Source organism: Agelaius tricolor, unplaced genomic scaffold, assembly GCF_023055355.1.
Source record: "Agelaius tricolor isolate 1412-34295 unplaced genomic scaffold, bAgeTri1.0.p SCAF_4, whole genome shotgun sequence".
NCBI classification, from domain to species: domain Eukaryota; kingdom Metazoa; phylum Chordata; class Aves; order Passeriformes; family Icteridae; genus Agelaius; species Agelaius tricolor.
This window is the reverse complement of record NW_027269264.1, coordinates 21750340-21773193: the sequence shown is the minus strand read 5'-3', so window position 1 is coordinate 21773193 and position 22854 is coordinate 21750340. Positions and strand designations below refer to the sequence as shown.

The 22854-nt window shown below is 38.1% G+C and overlaps 1 protein-coding gene across 4 annotated transcripts in view; it reads right to left on the bottom strand.

Moving 5' to 3' along the window:
• Positions 1-1699: 1699 nt before the first annotated feature.
• KIF27 (kinesin family member 27) overlaps positions 1700-22854 on the bottom strand; it is a 29480-nt gene continuing 8325 nt past the window's right edge. For 3 of the 4 annotated variants that reach the window (XM_071424843.1, XM_071424845.1, XM_071424844.1), the window contains exons 5-18: positions 17777-17920; positions 14602-14790; positions 13916-14091; positions 13420-13553; positions 12728-12883; positions 11525-11730; positions 10444-10641; positions 9978-10091; positions 8785-8961; positions 7941-8153; positions 6729-6935; positions 4135-4333; positions 3521-3685; positions 1700-2924 (exon numbers count right to left, since the gene is read on the bottom strand). In XM_071424843.1, the coding sequence (XP_071280944.1) occupies positions 3540-3685; positions 4135-4333; positions 6729-6935; positions 7941-8153; positions 8785-8961; positions 9978-10091; positions 10444-10641; positions 11525-11730; positions 12728-12883; positions 13420-13553; positions 13916-14091; positions 14602-14790; positions 17777-17920 (2259 nt within the window). In that variant the 3' untranslated portion in view covers positions 1700-2924; positions 3521-3539. The remainder of the gene's footprint in view (positions 2925-3520; positions 3686-4134; positions 4334-6728; positions 6936-7940; positions 8154-8784; positions 8962-9977; positions 10092-10443; positions 10642-11524; positions 11731-12727; positions 12884-13419; positions 13554-13915; positions 14092-14601; positions 14791-17776; positions 17921-22854) is intronic. The other variant, XM_071424846.1, reaches the window with a different exon arrangement.

Below are 22854 nucleotides of genomic sequence, written 5' to 3'. Positions count from 1 at the left end.
CTTGTAAGCATTTTTTGTAGTGCCGGAGATAATGAAAACACATACCACCTCTCCAGATGAAGGGGCATTACTTTGAATCAGACTGTAACAAACCCAGATTACTTTATTCCAGCCAGTAGTGTTCTGTCAGGATATAATTACACACAATTTATCCTGTGTGGTCACAGGGTCCACAGTACTGAACAGTAGCATCAGTACCATTAAATACAAAGATATCGTATTTGAAAATTATTTTCAAAGAGCTAGCCAGAAAACAAACAAACAACAAACAAACAACAAACAAACAAAGGTAGGACAAACAAATTGTTGGGTCTACAATAAGACTTTCAGCATTATTATGAAGTCTGAATAAATATGGACTGTTAGTTACACTGTCTCATTTATTTGAAAAGTCTTATTTCACTGTTAGCATCTTCATGAAACTAGTTTTCAGAAGTCAGTAATAAGTTGTAACAGCTTTACAGGTTCATGGTACCTTTATTAATAAAGAATTTTGTCCCACTTTCATCTCCTGCTGCCCACCAAAGTGAAGTGCTCTCTTCACACACACTTTGCTTGGAAAAGGCTTAGTGCTACAGTGTGTGGGAAAAAAAGTCTTCTTTAGACTTACAGGTATTTTGCTTTGTCTACTCTTTGGTCTCTTCTCTGGTTCTTTCCCTCCAACATCTGTGTTCTCTGCATTTTTCCCAGGTAACTGACAGAGGTTTTCTAATCTGCTTCTAATCAGCCAGCTCCTACTCATAGTTTAACATTTTGTAATGTTCATCTTCAGCAACTATCACTAAGATCCCAGGATTTAGTACCACATTCAGTGCTGCACAAACACAAAAACAATTCTGCGTTTTTATAGCTATAGTGCATTGAGAGTTAACATGGGACAAAATAAATGCTTGAGCTTTGTGTTTGTAGTATCAGAGGAATTGTTTATTACTAGGCTGGCTCTGGAGAATGGCACTTTCCTTAACACTTAGCAGGCATGGAAGAGCTTTTTCTGTGGTAGTTGCACATGCTGGCATCTGCATTTTCCAGGTGAAAGTCAGGTAGGTATAAACAAGACACAGACCATAACATTTTAGAATCACAGAATGCTTTGGGTCAGAAGGGACCTTTCAACATCTAAGTCTGTTATGTACTGTCTTGGCAGTCCAATGCCAAGGGCAGGGATGTCTTTCACTAGGTGAAAGTGCTCAAAGCCCGGTTCAGCCTGACATTGAACACTTCCATGAATGGGGCATCCAAAATGTATTGTTATCCAAAACCTATTTCCAACCTATTTGTTTTCCTAAATTCTATTCAGATTTTCTCGCATTTAAGAGCTACATATTGTTGGGAATATTTCTGTACATTAAGTTCAATACTGAAGTAGTTAAAAAAATCAGTATTTTATCAGGTTTAAGAGAAGTTCCTTCAAAGCTGCAGTATAACAAGAATACAGACCTGTACTTTGCTATATTTTTTCCTATTACATATAACTGAAATTGGAAATCTGATTCACCACCCGGAAGAAAAGATTTGCTTGTTAATAATTACACAGTACCACAGTGAATAGCCACCTTAGCCACTACAGTGGCTAAGGAAAATTGCCTTCCCTCCCCGTTTTCAGTCTGTGTTACCATTGTCTAGATAGTATCTAAAGCAAAACCCAAAAAATTTCCATGAGGAATTGGCACATAACAAAATCCAGTAAAGCACTATAGAATTATTTTTAATTATTTTATTACTATTGATATTCATTGCTTAAAGTACACTGAACAGACTGACAGAGTGGGAATTTTCTGATACTTCAAAAAGTACTTTTACTTGTAGTTAGTAAAGACATGAACTTTGTTAATGGCTGTTTTCACTTGAATTCATCAGAAGTAACTTCTGCTTCCTCTTGACTGGATAACAACACCAATACTGTTATCTAAAATGAAATTATCAGCAGATAAATAACTAAAACTTGCAACTTCTCTGAGTGCCTGTCATAGGTAGGCAACATGGTTTTACTGCATGAACATGGTAAAAAGTTATCAGCACCTCACATTTTGCCCTTTCTATTAAAAAAGTTCACCATCTACAAGAACATAGGAGGTACTTGCCATTAATCTCATCTGAGAAGGTGCTGTTAATACAAGGCTCACCATTCTAACTTGTCATGTATCCTAGTAAGCAGTCTAAAAACAACTGAACCATGACAAATATGAAATTATTCATATATTGAAAAACAGTCAGCAACTATACTAGTACAACACAAAAAAGACATTCAACAAATTTGACTGCAATATACAAACAGGGATTTTATTATTTCTAAAGCCCAGGAACAAATTTTGGTTTTATTGCATTGTAGAGCAACATGTTTCATAATGTATTAGAAAGAAAAATAACTAGATGTGGAGTACCTCTTATAAAACTTGCAAATATATGAATTGGAAAAAAGTTGGAAATTTACAGGGACCTTCTCCCTTCTTCCCACTGTGACAATTTACCAAGGATAAGCGTTTGCCCACATAGATACATATCCTAAACTACATGCTTCTGTGTATGCTAGACACAGAATAGTCTTTCCCATCCTCTTTTATTATCCAGTCTCTGGAATCTTCATGTTCACAGTTTGATGGTGTACTTTATAGTAATGAATGTGCAGGCTCATTATCTTGCCTAGAGAGAAAGGGCTGAGCCCTAATTCACTCTGGGAGTAGAGGTATGTGATCAGCATCTCTCTGTAGGAAGGCATGGCACTGAGTGGAAAGAAACAGAAGCATCCATTGGGAGGAAGAACCAGTCTTGCTGAGCCTCAAAAAGAAACACCAACAGGCCAAGAAGGATATATTGGGTATGGGAGGTACTGTGGTGGCATTGAGAGGTATGAGACAACAGAAACAGTGATGAAACCGAACCTTCTTTTCTCCTCCACATGAATAGCTTTGTTGTACATCTGGATTCTGGCAAGAAGGACATGAAACAATTAAAAACTTATACTAACAGTTGGTTGTTGTGGTTTTTTTGTTCAGTTGGTTGGGGTTTTTTATGTCAAAGCACAGAGTTGCAAGAGAGACCACTTCTTTTTCCCCTTCAAATGTGTAAATGCTCTTTCAGCTTTAGTAAGTAAGTAGTTAAAATAAGTTAGTAACTGGAAGTGTGGCACTTTTCATTCACAACCTCCCAGAAACTTTTAAGAAATCAAATGCATGGCATATAGCAAAGCCGTTAGCAACAATAGATTTCAGAGGCTTTCAGAGAACAAAATTCCTTTGCCTTAACCATAACAGTTTGAGGTTGTAGATGCTGAAATTGTTAGAATCTGGAGAAGGCAGAACAATAATTTAAACCATTGGCACACCACTGCTACAGCTACAGCTACAGATATAAACAAATGTCTCTCACTTGAAACAGGGGTAGAGGTAGAATATATTCCTGAAGAACAGTTAATACAGTAAAAATATGATGTTTAACAGCTATCTGACATAGTTCTGTATGTTCACCACTCTTCAAACAGTCTACTGACAATTGCATAAACATTATCAGATAATATGCTTACATTTCCTGGATGACAATAATTATTCAGATGACTCTCCAAGAAGACCCTTTAATTTCTTCTTCAGCTCTCTGCTGGTTTTCTTATAGAAAAATAAATCTTTTTCCAGTTGCTGGATTTTTACTTCATACCCTTTCAGGGCTTCTGCAATACCTTCACTAGTTTGTTCTAGGAGAAATAAAATCAGTTTAAGAACCAAGTATCTGTGTCAAAAATCAAGATGCCCAACTAGGCAGAGTATCTTGATGCCATTTTGCTTGCAATGTGCATGTTTTAACTAACATGAAATATGATCCAAAAGGCTGTGCCAATTCCGCCTTTTAGTTGTAATAGTATTTAGAAGATCAAGATCAACAGAACCGGTATCTCATGACTTTTCAATACCAGTAAATTCAATATGAAAATAAAACAATTCTGATACTGCTTTAAAAAAATAATCTGTTTTGCATTCATATGGACATCATGTGTCTATCCTTGACATCTTACATAGCAATAGAATTAGTGACAGCCAAAATATATCTCTGAACCTTATTCGTTTTTTCAGCTGGAATACAGTACTTCTCTGTTAATGACCAAAGAAAATACTTGGTGTATAATCCCCACCCAAAAAAAAATACCTTTGAAATTATTCAGTATAAACTGTATTTTTTTCTCATGTTCTTGGCGCTGGTGAGTCAGCTGCCTGTCACACTGCAACTTGATGTGTTCAATTGCAGATTCTAATTCACGCATCATGTTTTTCTGGTGTATGGACTTCATTTCCTGTTCTTCAATCTGCACTCGTAATTTTCGTTCAGACTCACGCAGGCCAACAATCTTAGAAAGAAACACACTTATTTTGATTTATCAAGAGGTTTTAAGAAAATCTTTTACCCTTCAGCCTAATAGATTAAAACATACAAAAGCACTGGATCTCTACAAGTAATTAATCTTATACTGGAAATAGACTTGCCACTGCTACATGTTGACTCTTCAGAACTAAAACACATACATTTTGATCACATGGACTAGTGGATTTTTTTAATACCCTATGCAAAATTTAAACTGAAAGAACACTGTTTTCCAGACTTCCAACTTGCATCCCACAGACAACTTTTTTACAAAATTACCAAAGATGCACCCAAGGTCACAAAGACACCATGTCATAATGCATTTAATATTTATGTTTCCAGATGTCAGTATGATTCCTAAGCACATAGCTGCACACACTGCAAAGTGTCAGTTTATACTGGTGTTGTGGTTTGATATGCCTAAAAGCTGGGCACTCACAAAAAAACTATTTGCTCATATTCCCCTGCTACAGTTTAGCAGAGGAGGGGGAAAGAAAAACTAAAGGGCTTATGAGTTGAGATTTGGCCCAGGAGGAATCACTCAAAGGGCAAAACAGGCTCAAATTTAAATGGTATAATGGAAAATTTATTAACAGAATTAAAAGAGGATAATGAGAACTAAAATAAAAGTTTTAGAACACTGTTTTTCTCCCCCTCCAGCTCCCCCTTCCTTCCCACTGACAGCACAGAGAGACAGGGTGTGAGAGTTTTGCTCAGTTTTTTCACTTGAAATCTTTCTTCAGTTCACTTAGGGAGAAGATTTTCTTTTACTATGCTGTGGGGTCCTTCCCATGGGAGACAATTCTCTGTGAACTTTTCTAATGTGGTTCTAATTTTCACTAATAGCAGTCCCACCTGACCTGCTGTAACATGAGTCCCTCCCACGGTTAATGCAGCCTTCCCAAAACTGCATAGTGTGGGTCATTTTAGTTCATGGGGTATAGTCTTTTAAGGATAAACTGTTCTAGTTTGAAAGCAAGGGCTCTCTTTCTCTATCTTCTCTCTCTGTTCAAGTTTCCAACTAAATTACAGCTTTTCAGCATCTACTTACTCCAGCATGAGCACCTTTTCTCATGGGCTGTGAGTGGATCTCTGCATCTCCCTATGCACTTGATGGAAGTACTGGGAAAGTTTGTTGTATTATAGTCCTCACCACGGCTTGTAGAAAACTCTCAGCTCTGATGTTTGGAGCACCTCCTCTTCCTGGAGGAGGTTTTCCACTGACCTTAGTGTCACCATGTTGTTCTCTTCATGTGTCTTCACCTCCTTTTATCTGACTCAGAAGAAAATTGTTGTCTGCAGGTTTGTTTGTTCTCAAGTTCTACCCTTTGGAAAGTTCTTATGGGGTTTTGCAGTGCTAAAATGCTGATCTCGTCTTGGCTCAGTATTGGGGAAATGCTCGCCATGCCCCTTCACTGTTGGCCACATGGGCAATGCCAGCCACTGTGGTGCTGGCACCATTCAGCTCCTCTCTTGATGTGGGGCACCAGCAAGGAGACGCCACTACCACTGTCCCTGCCCTTCTGCCTGCAGCACAGCTGGCTAGAAGGGGCCAAGCAGGCACAGTTTCCTGTGGACTGTGCCAAGATAGCTGTGGCTGTGCGGGAAAGAGAAGCTGCTGCCGCCGCCCCTGCCTTTCTGTCGGTGGCACGGCAGGCTAGAAGTGGCCAGGCAGGCACAGTTCACTGCTGGCCAAGCTGAGGTGGCAGCGGCCACACGGCCACAGCAGCCACATGGCCACCCCGGCGCCCCCCAGCCCTCAGAAAAGAAGAACTGCAAGCATTTTTTTTCCTTCTTAAATATGTCATCAAAGAGGCAGCACAAACTTCTCTAATTGGGCCAGCAACATGTCCATTGTCAGAGCCTTCAGAGATTGGCTCTGCTGAACATAGCAGAAACTTCGAGCAGCTTTCTCTCCCAGAAGCTGCTTCTGTGGCTTCCTCTGCCCCCTTAGAAGCCAGGCTGTGTTAAACCAACACAACCAGATTTAGGAAAAACACAATAAGAATAGCAGCCTGAGCTTTATGAAGCTTTCTGAAATTCTGCAGTCAGGAAGAATTTGAATACAATACCATTATTTAAACATGTTGTTTCTCCTTAAGTTAGCAACACAGAGCACTGGAAAAGGGCAAGGTAATTTCCAGATTTGTAGCACATTTCTAGCTAATCTATCAAAACAAGATGTACACAGTTAACCCACAAGTATCCTATTTAAGTTAACATAAAAATTAAAAACAATTTAATACAGATCTATGTAACCTGAAGATATATTAACCAAAAGCTTAAGCTTCTTAAATTTCTTTTTATTTCCTGCCACCATCTCAATATCTAGAATAGTAATAGAAAGTGGGATAAAATAGTATTCATTAGCCAAAACAAACCTTGTTGAAATAACTGATGATGATAGCTCTGAGTTCAGCAGCAGACAGGGAAACTAGTTTCCCTATTACATTATGGTTGCTCTGTGAAAGATTCTGAGAAGATGACCAAAGTAAGTGCTGGCGATTATGAATACTTTCATTCTTGTAATCAATTGCAGCTACAAGGGCTTCAATTCCTTCTTCTAGCTGGAAAAGAATGTGTTCTTCCTACAGAGGAACACATGAGTGAGATCTTTACAAAAAGAAAGCTTAGAATTAATCTTTCAAAACATCTTTAACTTCATTCTCAAGAGCGAACCTAAACGCTATGGTAAGATGAACTAGTTGTAGCACAGACAGTGGAGGGGAAAACAAGATGTAGAGTGCAAATCTAGAACTTTTGTCTTTTCCTGTCACAATACAGAAGTTGATCAATTGGCTCATAACAAAACTAGAAGTCATGTTTCTCTTTTTATCCTTCCCTCATCCTCACCAAAGTTTGACTTCTGCTATTTTATTTTTTTATGTACTAGTTTTCTGTTAGATTAATGAATTAATCAGTCAGTCAGTAAAGAGTTTGGTGACCATGATTTGTGTATGGAAGTGGCAGAAATGCCTGGCCTGAAGCACAGCAGACATTGATGAGTGAGACAAGTAGGGGTCCTTCCGGAACAGTATCACTCAGCCATAGTCTCATATGGCTTCTCAAGACCTAAAAGTAATCAGTGCATTTTATATGAATTTATTTTATGTTCAACATAATGATACTGATCAACTCCAAGTAATGGGCCATCCAGGTAATATGACTTATTTCTACTGTAGGACTATGTAGTCCTTCAGGTAAAGTTTGCTTTTTTCACAAGATTCTATGAAAAAAATCAAGGGGTGTGACTATGAATACCTCGCTTGTTCTGTATCCTGACATTAAAATACCTTGCTGTGATAAACATATTAACTTCTGTTTCCCTTACTTCTCATTATATGACTCTTAGACCAATAGAGTTTGGCAAGACACAATCTGACTTACGTTCCTCTGATCTTAAACTTTATTCACCAGTACATAATTGGTGCGATCATAGCACCTCTACTAAAATTGCTATTTACAAAAGTATCCAACTTCTGCTCCTTATTTCTAGCTTACCTGATATTTGGAGACATTTTAGGTTCTGACTGGAATTCTTTATTATCAAACAATACCTAAAACCTGTATTTATCTCAGAGGTGCTTACTTACTTCAGTTGACAACACTTTACCATCTTTCAGTTTCTCATCCATACTATTTCTCCTTCTGAGCAGCTGATCCCTTTCCATTTGGAGAGCCTGAATTTTTTCCAAAATGTCTGACTTGTCAGTGGTGCTGCCCTGAAGCTGCATACTTTTATCACACAGCTCCTGATCCAGAATACTTAAGCGGGTAGACAATTTCATACTATCTTTGTTCAAAGCCTAAAAAAAACCACAACAACCACAGATATAAAAATGAGATATTCCTTTCCAGTAAGAAAAAAGTAGGTGACACTGTCACCTTCTGAAGTGAAAAAATTGCTTGTTTCTTGTAATGGGACCTCATTTACTTTGAGTGGACAGATAGCATTAAAAAAAAAAAAGTTCAACATGTAGTTTTCTACATAATAAAAATTAAAGGCACTAGTCATTATATGTGACAATGATACTTTGCATTCACTCTTTCTACTGGAAAGTAAATATTGCAAGACATTTCCCTGCTGTGTTCTCTAGAAAGCAGAAAGATTTGGTCATATTCATAAATAATATATCAAAAATATCCTATAATATAATTTAATACTCTTCAATAACAATTCCACAGTTCAGAATTGTTTGGTTTTGGGGTTTGTTTCATTGTTGCAATTTTGGGGGGAAAAGTGAATTAAAATGATTGTCTGTGTTAATTACAATTTAAATGTCAATTGGTCAAGCTACAGAGCACCTGCATCACAGTGGTATAGACACAGGAAGTCCCTTGAGCCTCCTCTGCTATGTTATCTGCCCTCCCACACCACCACTCTTTGAGTTAGCCTTATGACTGTGGTGAGTTTTGTGGGTTTTTTTCTTGAATCACCTGGCTAGATCTCAGTTTCTTGATTTCCAGGTAGCTTTTCTCTTGCATATATGCTTCTTTTTTTGCTACAATGGCTTCTCTTTTCTTTAAATCTTCTTCTAGTTCTGCTAACTGTTGGTGCTGTTGAAGAATTCTTTCCATTTCTTCATCCAGCCACTTCTTCTGCTCTTCTAACTTCTAAAGTTTCAAGAGAGATCCAGAGAGTATTAACCAGGATATTTTGACTCAGAATGTTATGTTTATGCTGTACCTTTCTTCAGAATTACTGATAAAACTGTAGAAGACATTAACATTTCTAACATCAGTATTAATTCTGCCACAGAATCCTTACTCAGAATAATACAGAAACTGGATTGACTTAAAAGGGGCCTCAGCGATATTACATTGCTACATCTCATATAAACAAACTTGTATCAGATGCAGTATCTTTTCTAAAGAATGTATTTTCTAAACTATTTACATAAATAGATGTCATCTACCCAAGCACAGAACTAGGTTTAGATGGTACCACGAAAATTCAGCTAGCCCATCCTCATTGCATTTTAACGGCCCAAAACCAGCTCTTTGTTGGACCTGCAAGCACAGTCCATTACAAATTTATTCTGAAGCCAGAGTTTATCAGAGGATATATTCCTGTAAGGCATTAAAAGTTTCTTTTATTTAACTTTTAAAATTTCTTTTCACTTTTAAAGACTAAGGGTAATTCATATTTCAGTGTCTACATCTGAAATAATGTAGGTGACACTGCTTTTCTGGTGATACTTTTCTGACCCTGTTATCAACAATCAAAACCAGAAACCACTGTAATTTATGTCAGAGTAGAAACCAAAACAAAATAAAACACCTGAACAACACACAGAACAATTAAAACACAGCACATCAAGGTCACCCTCAAACCTGCTGGATAACAAATCTGCTGAATTCACAGGTTTCTGAATCAGTATTTTTGACAAATTATGGGGGGGGGGGGGGGAAGAGAAGACACTAAAGGCCCTCCTTTCTTTCATTCAAAAAGAGTACAGTACAAGAGCTGCTAAGCTCTACTCCCTATTTTTGCTAGAGCAAAAAAAACCAAAAAGACAAAACTATGATGGAATACTCTTCATACAAATAGTTTACAAAAATAGATGACTAGAGATGAAGAAAGATTTTTTTATTTCAGGGGTCACACATATTTGGAATAGATTAGCTACCTGTAGTTTCTGTGGAGCTCCCACTGAGTTTTTTTCCTTCTTTTTAAAAGCAGCAATTTCTTTATCCTTAATTTTAAGGATCTTCTGTTGTTGCTCCATCTTAAGCTGAAGTTCCTTTGAACAAACAAAAAGCACCATTCTTCCTACATCAGTTAGTCAAATACATTTCATGTGACAGTCCCCCCAAGATATAATCTTAAATACTGACTCTAAATTTATTTATAAAATTGCAATTCAGAACTAGACACCAGGTAATAAAATGAAAAAAAAAAAAAAGCTGAAAGAGAAAGGTAAAATGGAGATTAATGTAAATTGTTTGTAGACAATTTCTTTGGTGCATTTATCAAGAAATTCATTAAGGCATTATTGAAAATAAGGGAAAGCCTGGTAGTGTAGTTTATTGGAGAAGCAGGGGCAAAAATTATTCATCCTAATCTTTGTCATAGGGAAACAGGAAGAATCCTACTTTAATTTGTTCCTGGTCCTGCTGAAGCTCTGCTTCCAGTTGCTTCTTCTTTTCACTCTCCTCACGCAGTCTCTTTTGCATTTGGGTTTGCTGATGCTTCATCTGAGCCACTTTCTGCTCAAGTTCTCTTGCTTCTCTCTCACTTTGGTTAGATAATGAAGCCAAATTCTTGGTATCTTGCTGCTTCTTCTGTAAGGTCTGAATGTTCATGTCAAATTTCAGCTTAAGAGCGGGAAAACTTGTAACTAAAATATGACTCAGCTTCATTCTTTATTTCACTGAATTCTTAGGGTCACCAAGATTTACTAACTTTTGCCCAAAGAATCACTTGTTATTACTGTAGTTTTGAGCTATCTGGTGGAGTTGGCACAGGCTGAATTAAACATGCAAAGGTACAGTTCATGCTTGGCAATACAGTAAAAGTACTAAAATCTAGCAGACACCACAGTTGTGGAAAATTTGCAGAGACATAATGGTGTCAGAATGCTGGTGTCAGAATAGTGGTGGTCAGAATGCTGGTCCTGAGCTCAAGTCAATAAGCAAACTCCCTCTTTCTGTATGGAACTTTTCTGACCTGTCATTCTAGGATTGAGAGGCACAGAGCACCTAAGCTGACCCTATACAGAATACTAACTTAGATATAACAGAACTTAAAAATAGAAGGTCAGTGTCAAACAAATATGCCTGTGTGGGCTTGATCTTGCAAGGCATCACAGGGATTTGCTCAGACCTACAATTTATATAGTATTTCATAAAACATTAATTTTATTTAAGGCAAGTAATATATTTGTAATGCCCATTCTTGGATAAATTCCTCTATTGGACTATATACAATGATGTATGGAAATCTCGTATCTCTCAATACTTTCTTAGCCTCTTACATACCAAGAAGGTATTTTATGTTTCTAACCAAGTAGATGTTAACCAGCATTTTGAGTGTAATAGTATTAAGTTTCTCACTAGCTACTTCAATCTGACCAGCTTCCAGCATGTAAAACAGGTAAAAATTTTACAAACAGAGTGTTAAGGTTCACACAGTGAGACAGAGATTTGCAAATCATCATAATCAGATCAGAAATACCTGCACTTTCAACTTAGCTGCCTCCATCTTCTTCTGGCACTCTTTCTGTAACATGACTTTCTCAGGAATATCTCTCAGCTCTTTACTGTCCAGCTCCTGAAGCTGCTTTTGTGTTTCAGCCAGTTCTCTTTTGGCCTGCTCAATTTCTTGCTCCAGTATACTTATCTTCAAAGAATACTGCCTGCTTACAGACTGAGCATCCTTACCTTAAAGACAGCATATACAAATAGTTTAAAACCAACATGATAATCAGTTGAAATGTAATACGTCTGGAGTGGAAATATTACTTACTTTGTTCTGGCTAAGTCAGTAATTTCTGATACATTTTCCAACACTAAAGGAACCTGCAGTTCCCTTCTAACTCTGAAATGGCCATAAAGAGAGTCCTAAATCTGAACATTTCATGAGTCACCTCATGCCACCAAATAAAGTGCCATCTGAGTGCCAGAGTTAAATTCTTCTGCCTACTGTAGATTTTGGCAAAATGGCTATGCTGTATTTAATAATTTTGTTTTTCCCCCAGAAAAATATGCCATTAATTTATTACTCAACTTTCAGCTTAATAATTAGTATATGATCTTGGATTGTGTTTCTACTCTGTGACTTGTCCCATTCGGGCAATCTGGGATGGCACAGAACCTTTCTCAGACCACCTCAAGAGAAGGTAAACAAAAAAAAGAGTGTGATTGAAGGGGCTGAGGAAAGAGATCCTTCCTGTCATCACAAGGCTAGTTTCTCTATCAGGACAGATGTGTAAGGGATGTATGCTACCAGGGACACTGATTTTTTCCTTTATCCACTTCTGACTCCCATTTCTCTACTGTTATAGCATATAGAAGATACAATCATGTATCTTTTCTCCAATCCCAGATACTATGTCACAAATACACATCTACAAAGAGATAGCACTAACTATACATTAAAAATTACACTATTGTTGGATAAAAGCAATAATCAACAAAGCACAAAAAATATTTAACAATCAATCTTCATAGTAGAGTGGGCTGTAATCAAAATTTTCAGTGTGATCACAGCAAGTAATAAGCAAAATCTATGGATTTTTAGGTTGTTAAAAGTATTTTTGTCTAAGATGATTATGTAAAAACTAAGACATACAGGACTTTTGGTTTTCAGTGCCTTTTCCTTTATTTCAGAACATCTTAATTGCCTACAGTATCCAGTATTCCTACAGTAGATAGTTACCTGTTCTTACTAACTCCTTAATAAGTTCCTCTTTCCTTTTGATATTAAGTGCAAGTTCTCTTATTTTTTGCTCAGCCTTAGCAAGTCTCAACTCTGAATTCTTTAACTTCTGCATGTTAAAAACATGGATTTTCTGGAGGCTGTCAATCTCTTCACCTTGAAAAAAACAAAGCAAAATAGAGTTATAAAATCTGGAATAGATGCTGTACTCAAAAGGAGTGCTCTGCAATATCGACTGTGTGCAGTTCTTCCATATGAAGTACAAGAATCAAAAAGAGAGAAGAAAGCAGGGTATTCTACCCTGCCATGTGTGTAAACAGGAAAAAAAAAGGATGCTATGCACTTGCATTTCAGGACCTTAAGTCTGGAAAATATTCCAGAAACCACTTCAGTATTTTTGGTAAGATAATAGCATCCATTTTCTTTCATTGAAGCAGCACTAAAGATTCATATGTGACTGGCTTTTTGATAAGTGAACTGCTTTCTGGCTAGTAGGCATTACTTAGAGGTTACTAACATCAGTTTCAGAATGGGAAAGAAAAACAGAAATTGGAAAACCTACATTGAATTATAACCAAAAGTATTTGTAACAAATGCAGATATTTTTCTAGGAAAACTAATTACATGTGCTAAAGCCATTATTTCATATTCTGATACTGTAGTAAGATTTGCTCTAATGACTCCCATCATACCTGTAGTTGTGTCGGTTTGTAGCGCAGATTTATTGGACACACCAGGCTTGTCTACTGGACATTTCATGTCACTTACATCAGGAAGGAAGCACAGAGAAGTATGATTTTGTGTCCATGTTTGGTTTATGGAACACCTATGAAAGAACAATAAACATACTACTCTGCAAATGCACAGGGATTTTTTTTTCTTTAAGCATCATGCAAAGTAGATGATCTTAAGAGAGAAGAAGCTCAAACATACAAAAGCATTCTTACCTTTTTCCTCATCCACACCACTCCCACACTCCATCACCCAATCCCCCAGTATTCAAGGTAGATTCTTACCCACAAGCAAGGATTATGCAATCTTTTCTAAACCTACATATATTAAACTTATTTTGCAGTATGCCCAGGTCCCACAGGTTCACTGTAAGAGTATCATGGAAGGATTAGGCACTAGTACTACCTTTGCTATACATTTTTCTGTGACAAAAGTTAAAGAACAACAAAAAATTACTTATAGGAGGTTTTCTCTTCACTCCCTGTATTGTCTTCCTCTTCATCACTCTGATCAGAGGGGTGGCAGTGAAGGACTTTATCTTGATCTTCTAACTTGGTCAGTCTAATCTGCCTGCGAATATGGAATTCTGCTATTATCTGGGCCAGAGACAAGATGGGGAGCCTGGTATACCCCTGTCAAAAAGCACACAAAAATAGTGATGGGTAAAAATACTTGCAATAGTTTAGCAATTCATTACTCATATTTTAAAAAATGTTTCACCACCTGAGCTTACACAGGTTTTCTATAATAACTCTGAGTACCTTTGTAACAAAACATTTTGCAAGAACCTAGAGGAGTCATTCCAAATGTGAAAGAGGGAACTGGTAGCAATTCATTATCCCATGTACTCAACATATTGGTAAGAATAAAATTCATTTTTTATAATGTTTCAAACTTGAACCCTCAAAGCCCCTAGAAAACCAGCTGGGGGGTGAAAACATCAGCCATAGCACTTGTAGGTGGAAACTTTAAGCCTAAACATTTTGGATAATTGTGGCATAAACAAATATTACAAAACTAGTTTTTCAGTGGGAAGTTAAGCAGCAGTATCTGAGGAAGACATCATATGTTATCATGTCATGTCTAATGATTGGCCTATAATCATTACAAAGTAAAAAGGGGAAAATCTGGGTAGACCTTACCTTTTGGATCTCTGTCTCTGAAGGCAGGTTTTTTGTTACTGGGACGCCATTGCCCCTCTTAGCAAATGCCATGACAGCTGGCCCATCTTCATAAGCACTTGGGAAATCTAAAGCTTTCACATCTGTAAACTTCTCTAATTTCAATTTTAGCTGATCAATGACTATGTGCTGTTCCACCATTTTCTCAATCTCATGGGGAAAAAAAATAAAGCAAAAGCAAAACTGAGCACTGTATCATATTCTCAACTTCCTCACAAAAGTCATTAATCTTGTAAATCACCCACTGACCCTAAATTATTGCACAAGGCACAGGCAAATTCTGCAACAAACTGGGAATTCTATGACATATCATCAGTCTCAGAATCCCCTCCCCGCTCCCACTCCCCAATCCAATAAAGTTTAGACACTTTTTTTGTTCAGAACGACCTACCTGAGTGTCCTGGGTTGCAGAGAGAGTGCCAGTGTGGGGTGTAACAGAATTGAGTATTCTATGTCATTTCTGACAAACTGTTAATGATGGGTCGTTTGCAGTAGATGCCCAGCAGTTGCCCAGCTGACACCTCAGGCTACAAGCTGGGTGTTAAATGAGATAAGGGAGAAGAGCCAAACACTCTGAGGAGTGGAGTGTTTCTTTTTCTTCACAAATGACTCTGCAATGCTAACTCCTTCTGGGGAAACACCAGCACAGTCCCACCGATGACCCCCCCCATCCTGAGGGGGTCACCTCTGCCAATGGCCCATAATGGCTCAACAGCACCACCATAATGGACAGCTGTAACAACTTAGACCACCAAGGATTCCCAAAAATATCCTATGACTTTCAGGATTACATCATTCCCATTGTGCAACTGTCCACCCTGGGAGAGGTGCTGAATACTCTCCCTTGAACCTGACCATACATAACTGGGACCTTGGAACCCCCATCACACCTGGACAGATCCAGACAAGGCCCAGAACTTCCACAGGACCACCACTTTTGATTGCAACCATCATTTCAACAGGACTGCAATCACCACTTGATAGGACTGCAACCACCACCTTGGCCAACAGGATGGCAGGTTGTAATCTGACTTTGTGGGTCTAAGCCAGTTTTAATGTGTATCACTACATTTATATTAATCTTTCTATTAAATTGTGACTCTGACCTGAAATCTCTCTCTCAGCACACCTGGTTTAGCTACGTTAGCCTATCCAGGCATCTAGTGAGAAGTGGATGACATAATTAGGAGCTCATGCTTGCTTTATATGTGTGTTTATGGAGAAATAAAATGAGAATTAAACAAATATTTTCAAATTAAACTTATGGTCTGAGTCTTATTAATTAAACATGTATATGGGCTTCCTCTTCCACTTTGTACAATTCCACTTGAAAGATTACTTGTATTAATAAACTAAACATGTACATGATCCCAGGTTCACTTCCTACTTTTTCTTCCACCCAGCCTCAGGTTTGTTGATAATGCTAGTTTGGAGACCTTAACTGCTTCTCCTACAGCATTCTCCATACATTGTTCAAAAGTACTTACTTAGTACTTAGATAACTTATGTTATCTAAACTGATTCGTCCATAAGGCCAAGATTATATCCATTATTCAACTCACTCTATCATTTTTGACTCTTTTTGAATATGGTTAAAATCTGGCCAAGCAACAACAGGGAAGTTGAAATATAGCTCACGATACATTCTGCATTCTTCTACTTTGAGTAACATATTTTTATTCATTCTTTATGTTGTTGTCTTAGATTGAAAGTTCCTTCCAAACACAAACAATGCTTTACAAGTTGACATTGTGTTGGAATACAATACATATTATTCCTATGCCATAGAAAATAGAATATATAATGAATATCATATTAAGAGCTAACTGATCCACCTTGAAACTATTTGTCCCTGATAAAATTGCACATACAACTCCACATTGTAATACCCATTGCATGAGTACATATGTGTATAAACATTTATTACCTCCTACCTCATATCTGCTACTCTAGAAGTCCTTATTCTATCATGTACCATTAAATTATATATGCCTGTAAACGCAATGTAAAATTTGACAGAAGCACTTGCTTTACATTGTATGTTTTTAAACAGAAGTGGCAGTTTAGTGAACTAAATGCCAAAATGGTGCCTGAAAGCTCTCAAGCTTCCTTCCTGTCTCTGATACTGAAAGAACCTTCTATCTACACTGTGATAGCTACCTTGTATCCTCCAAAATTTATATAAGCATTATCACAGTGTAAGTTGACACTATGGTGTGCAGGCTAAAAAAAATCTAGCCAGAAGTGACAGAAAAGAAAGAAAGTACAGAAGGAAGAAAAAGATCATGACTAGTTTACTTACCTTTAATGCACTGACTCTCCCCAAGCCATCAGAAAGGAAATGGAAAAAGGAGAAAAAGTATGATAAGGAGAAGAGCACTAGCTATCCATGTTTATGCTTTTCTCTTTTAAAAATTCATATAATAAATTATCTGTAATCTGCATGTCTGGCAACACCAGCAGAATATTAACTATTCTAGATGCATGTTATGCACGTACTAGCCACTGTAATTTCATTAGCAAATTCAAGATCTACAGAAGGAAAGAGGCAAGCAGCCTTTTTGTCATTACCTCACTTTCCATTGTGTCACTCAGTTTTCTCTAATGGTAAATGATCAGAACATCAGGATAGAATTCTGTCTTATAAAGTCAAAAGGAGCCAATACTCTAACTCTTAATAAAGCTATAGCAAAATAAGTTTCTACACAACTTTTCAATTCAAGCATTCTATAGGATCCATATAGTCTTTTTTCAATTCTAAAGCATTTTTCAAAGTCTTAAAATCATCTTTCAAATCCTGATCTATTAATTGTCCTGAAACTCCTTAACAATGATACAAATCTGGGGAGAGATTTGTGTGTTATGCTTCAGGAAGCATGGAGAGCATGAATGGTTCACTTCTAGTTATGCAGGAGGCTCCTGGCACAGCTAGGTTCATATACAGTCTCCAATATCATATTACTGTGATACACCCACTAGAAGCACCCAACTCATTCTGTAAAACAGCTCTAATTAAAAAAAAAAGTCCCCAGTATTGACTGGTAATAAGTAAAAAAAATTCTGAGGGACTGTTGAATGCATTCACATGGTAGAAGGATGGTTCAGTGCAGATAAATGTGTGCCAGTGGGAAAATACCTGTAATCTTTGTGTTTCTTGAGCCTCCTTTAAAAGTTCCTGTTGTTCTTTCTTTTCTTGTAGTAATGTCTTTATCTGATTCTGCAGTATCTGCACTTCATGATTCTTCTGGCTAAATAGTTCTTCATCCATAACTAGTACCTGCTAGATAATAAAAGAAAAGTTCAGCTTGGCAAAAGGGACTTTATTATTCCTACAATAAAATAAAACCTCATTTGTTGTTAAAAGACATGACCAGCACTGCAAAGTCTTGAAGTATGTATAGCAAATTGTCTAAGTGGTTATCTGCAGTTTCTAGCAGCTATTTCTTCACTTCTGTTCCATCTATTGATTTTGTTCTGACAAGTTTCATTCTTCCCAAGGCGATAATGTACTCACAACCAAACCTAATTTATTGAAGTATATATTAAATTCAATTATTATCTTTAGTATGCTGTTATATGTAGCTACAAGATCACAGCATCTTGTGATTAATATACTTCTCTAATGAAAAAATAAGAACAGCTGTCCTCAATCTGCAACTTGGATAACAGTTTAAAGATTAAAGAAAACACAAGAATGCTTGTTCATATGTTCTTGTGAATGAATTTATACTGATGGATGAAGGCTTCCAAATGTTATTAGTCTTCTAGAAAGCTTGCAGAAGCCAAAGACAGTACTGAAACATTACATCAACCCACAAACCTTCTCATTCCTGCCCTTCCTATTTTTTTCTCCAAGAGTCCTGGTGGTGGACATATGAATGAGTTTGGGTGTTAGCTACAGCCAATTCAGTATTTTAATATCATGCAAGACAGCATTATCCAAGAAACAATAGCTGCTAGCAAAGAAATGTGTATGTAAAGACAAGAACAGGTCCTCTACTAGTTATTAAATCTGTCCATATGCAAACCCTGCTCTGGAGTCTGTAGTGTCCCATTTATTTTAGCCTTCCTCTAACCTGGCTGTGGATGGCATACTCCCTGGGGGAAGAGAGTTCGAGCTAAGTTTAAGTCCAGCTTTTACACTGTTTTGAACCAGGGAAACAGAGGTTTCAAACAAGTCACAGAAGAAAATCAAGAAGGAAGAAAACAAGCTGTGATTTAGATTTCTTGTGAACAAAGAAAAGACAAAATTTGTTTATGCAATTGCCTGACAATGATCTATAGCTTTATCAATTTGGTAGCAAACTTAAAAATGGGTTGATGTTACAAAATTCTAACTTATTGGAGCACTGCCTCCTTCCACATGTGACAAAACTCAAATTAGTTTTTCTGAGGTGTTCATCTGGCATCAGAACTTCACTCAGAATCCAACTGGTGTATAGTTGTTTTAAGAAATAAAATCTGTTATTAATTTTGATTTGAGATGATTTTCACTGTACAATAACCTGCATTTCTTTTCTTTTGATGTTCACAGTCAACAAATGAGAGTCATTTTAACTCAGCACATCCAATATAAGTACTTCCTAAATGTATATGGGGATGTTTCCAAAAAGAATTATTTATTTGATCATGTGTCAGTTCTGTTAGGAGACATGCTCTCAGAAGGCTGAGAGCTCTTCTCCCCACGGGTCGTCTCTAGGATTATTATCTACTGTGAGAGAAACAGCTGATCAGCACAAGTGATATGACCGGATCCTCATGGTGTATCTGCATGCTAAGACTCCCAGATGTTTAGAAGTTTTCACCTTATTTGGAAAACCATAAAGAAGCATGATGTCACCAAAAAGCAAAAGTTGATGTTTAACACAAAAGCAAATGTTAGAAAGTGATTAGACAAAGAAATCTGCAAATAGTTTAGAAACTCTGTTAGCTAAAGGCATAGTAATGGAAAAGGAAATATAGGAGGTTTTGTGAGACCATAGCTGAAGAAATACAGTTTAGGAAATTGCTAAGAGATAAGAGATGAGACTCTAACTTTGTAATATTAGACAGACTAGCATATTACATACATAGTATTAGATAATATGAGACAAAACTTGTAAAAATTAGTCCCTGGGTTATCTGTAAATTCACTGATAGCTTTGAAAATATCTGTATTGTAATTATATCTGTAATGCTTCTGACGAAGTAATATCTTCCCAAGATTCAAAACAATTTCTGGGTTCACAGGACAACTGCTGAGGATATGCACCTAAGTACACACTTCCAAGAGATAGGAAAGTTCTCTTTCTCTCTTTCTCTCTTTCTCTCTCTCTTTCTCTTCTTTCCCCCCCTAACTAAGAGGAAAACTAACTTACCTAACTAAGTACACTCCCTCACTTCCAAGCCCCCAGTCCCAAGGAGGAGTAAAAGTAAGAAAACTTGTGGGTCAAGACAGAAATTGTACAGTAAGAGAAGGTGAAGTGAAAGAACAGAAAAAATAACACAAAGGTAGTTAATTAATGCAAAACCAATTACTCTCTGCTTCCAAAGGGCAGACTGATGTCCATTAGCTCCTGCGCAAAAAGACAGCTAACATAACTAAATCCCCCTCCTTCCCCTTTCAGTTTCTGAGTACGTCATATGATGTGAAATATCTCTTTGGTTGACTTGGGTCATCTGCCTGGTTGTGCTCCTCCTGTCCCTGGGCACACCGGCCTATCTATTCACTGGTGTCATAGACGGAGTCAGCCCGTTGATGCTGTGCAAACACTCTGCAGCAAGACCTAAAACACTGGTCTTTTATCAGAATTGTACTAGTCAGAAATGTAAAACATGGCACCCTGCAAGCATTTATGAAGAATATTCACTCCATCTTGGCCAGACTTAATACAACCCCCACTTCATACTCCACACCATTTATGTCATGCTCAAGCCCCACACTATCCAATGCAACCTTATTAACCATCCTTTCTTCCCTTCCCATCCTTTGACTTATGCACAGATATCATTCCTTTAGTCTATAGACTAGTCCTGTAAAATACCCATAAAATGTCCACTGAATTTATATAGTCCATGATGTGGGTTCTGTCTGGTTACAGTGATCACTCAGGACAGACGCCCAGGTTATGCTACAAGAATATTTGTATGATCCTACAACAGACCAGCACAGTCCTTCCATGGTGTCAGAGACTGAAATGTTATCACTCATGGCTTAAACATTGTCATAACGTTTTTTTGCCTGTTATGGCAAAACTGTACAACGAAGCAGCACCACCAAAGCCCAGAGTGAATGTGCCTCCTGATGGAAACTCTGTGAGTTCAATAGCCTTCTGTGACTAAGGCTATTCGAGAGAAGAAAAGTGAAAAAAAAAGAAAATTGGTTAAAGCATCTCAGGCCTGGGAAGTAATGGATAAGGCTGGGAGAGCATTCACGAAGACCCAAGCCCAGTGGGTTCAGGGTGGAGGCCATGGCCCCAGGCTTGTCTATTGCCAGGTTTGAAGAAAATTCCTCCCACCAAAGGGTGGGGGAGGAGGGTTTTGGGTGCATGTGAAAACTTCTGGTCAGAGGCACTGAACACGCATCCTCCACTGTGCAGATTAGCTCAGCTGTGGGGCCCCCCACCCCAGAAAATCAAACCTATGGGACATTCACATGAGTGGGAGCTAAGGGGGCATCAAGGTTCATCAAGGGCCCCCTGAAGGGTTCCCGAGACCCTGTGCCAGAGGACTGTTCATGATACAAAATGATGCAGCTGACCCAAAGTCTTTCAAGGGACAGTGTCAAACATGGCCCCCCCTCAGGGGAGGCACCTGGGCATTCCCATTTGGCCCAAATAAATGCTAATCCATTGGATACTATGCTTTTGGCAGGGGACCCTCACCACCAAGACCAGATGGAGAGGATCTATGAGACATTATTAAGACGCATGGAGGGGTGGTATGTTTCTACTTAATCTCTCTGTTGTTCTTCCTATCCCTCCTTTCCTTCCTTTTTCTCCTTTCCTTCCTTCTCTTTCTTTCTTTCTTTCTTTGCTCCTTTATGAATAGAGCAGATTGTAACACACTGTAGAAGCATGAGGTTCAAACCCACAGAGCTGTAAGTCCACTGAATCAGTATCAGAAAGAGGAAGGGATCTACTGCATCTCAGGAATTGGTTGACAGCAACTGGAACAGTAATCTTCCTGGAAGACCCTTTTAAACTGCCTCTTCCCCCTTTATGTACAGACTGCTTTATGTGCAAAGTTCCAGGACCAAAATAGGTGCACCACCCCACTTCTCATATCCATTTCACAGTCATGCAGATAGACCTGTAGGGTGGGATTTGTCATGGGCCCATGGCTCCCTTTCCCTTAAGCAGAGTAATTCCTGGTCATGGTAGCCAATATGCTGGCCTGCCCAAGCAAGGGGGTAAAGAGATTATCCACATTATCTTTTGAGTTTCTAGACCTTGTGTAACAATCTTTCCACAGCTGAGATGTAGGCCCATATCAAGGAGAGGGAATAGAGATTTTCAGTAAATCTCTAGGGCTGGCAAACTGTTCTATACAAAGTTGGTACCACAGAGTAAGCCTAATTCAGCCTTACTAGGTTGCTGTTATGTGATGTCTGTGTGTTCTGTATAGATTTCAGACACTCAGATTGTGTGGACTGTACATTGTTTGGATCTTTCGAGGCCTGATTATTGTCCATGTTGCTGAAGATTACCTCCACCACCTCTAATTCCCTAATTAAATATATTCCGCTGTGGCAGTCCACATGCCTCACTGGATGACAATATCTTCCTTAAGAGAGTACTTTATCTTCATGCTCAATAGGAGTCACCTCTGGAAGCTGGAGGTGGCTGACCCTCTTCCAATCCCTCTGTCAGTCCCACAATCTCTAGCAAAGAATCCTAGCTACTGTGTTCCCCTACCTTTTAGTTCCAGACTGTTAGCCCTACTATTCCAGCTCTGGAGCAACCAGGTAGCAATTAGTTCATCTTGTCAGGCAAAATCTTTACACATTATCTTGCAGCTAGACCATGGATAGGGACCAGGTAGCTTCTGCCTCTCATGATTTTTGTCTCTTTGCTTTCCTATCCTGCTGTGGAACAGGCTACCTGTTCTGATTCTTCCTCTCTCCTCCTCTGAGTATGAGCTGCCTCTTCTCTTATTAACTTGATCTCTGCTTCCACTGTTTCTTAAGGTCAGCTGTTACACTTGAGGGTTCAGTCTCTGGCTTAGTGTCTCTGT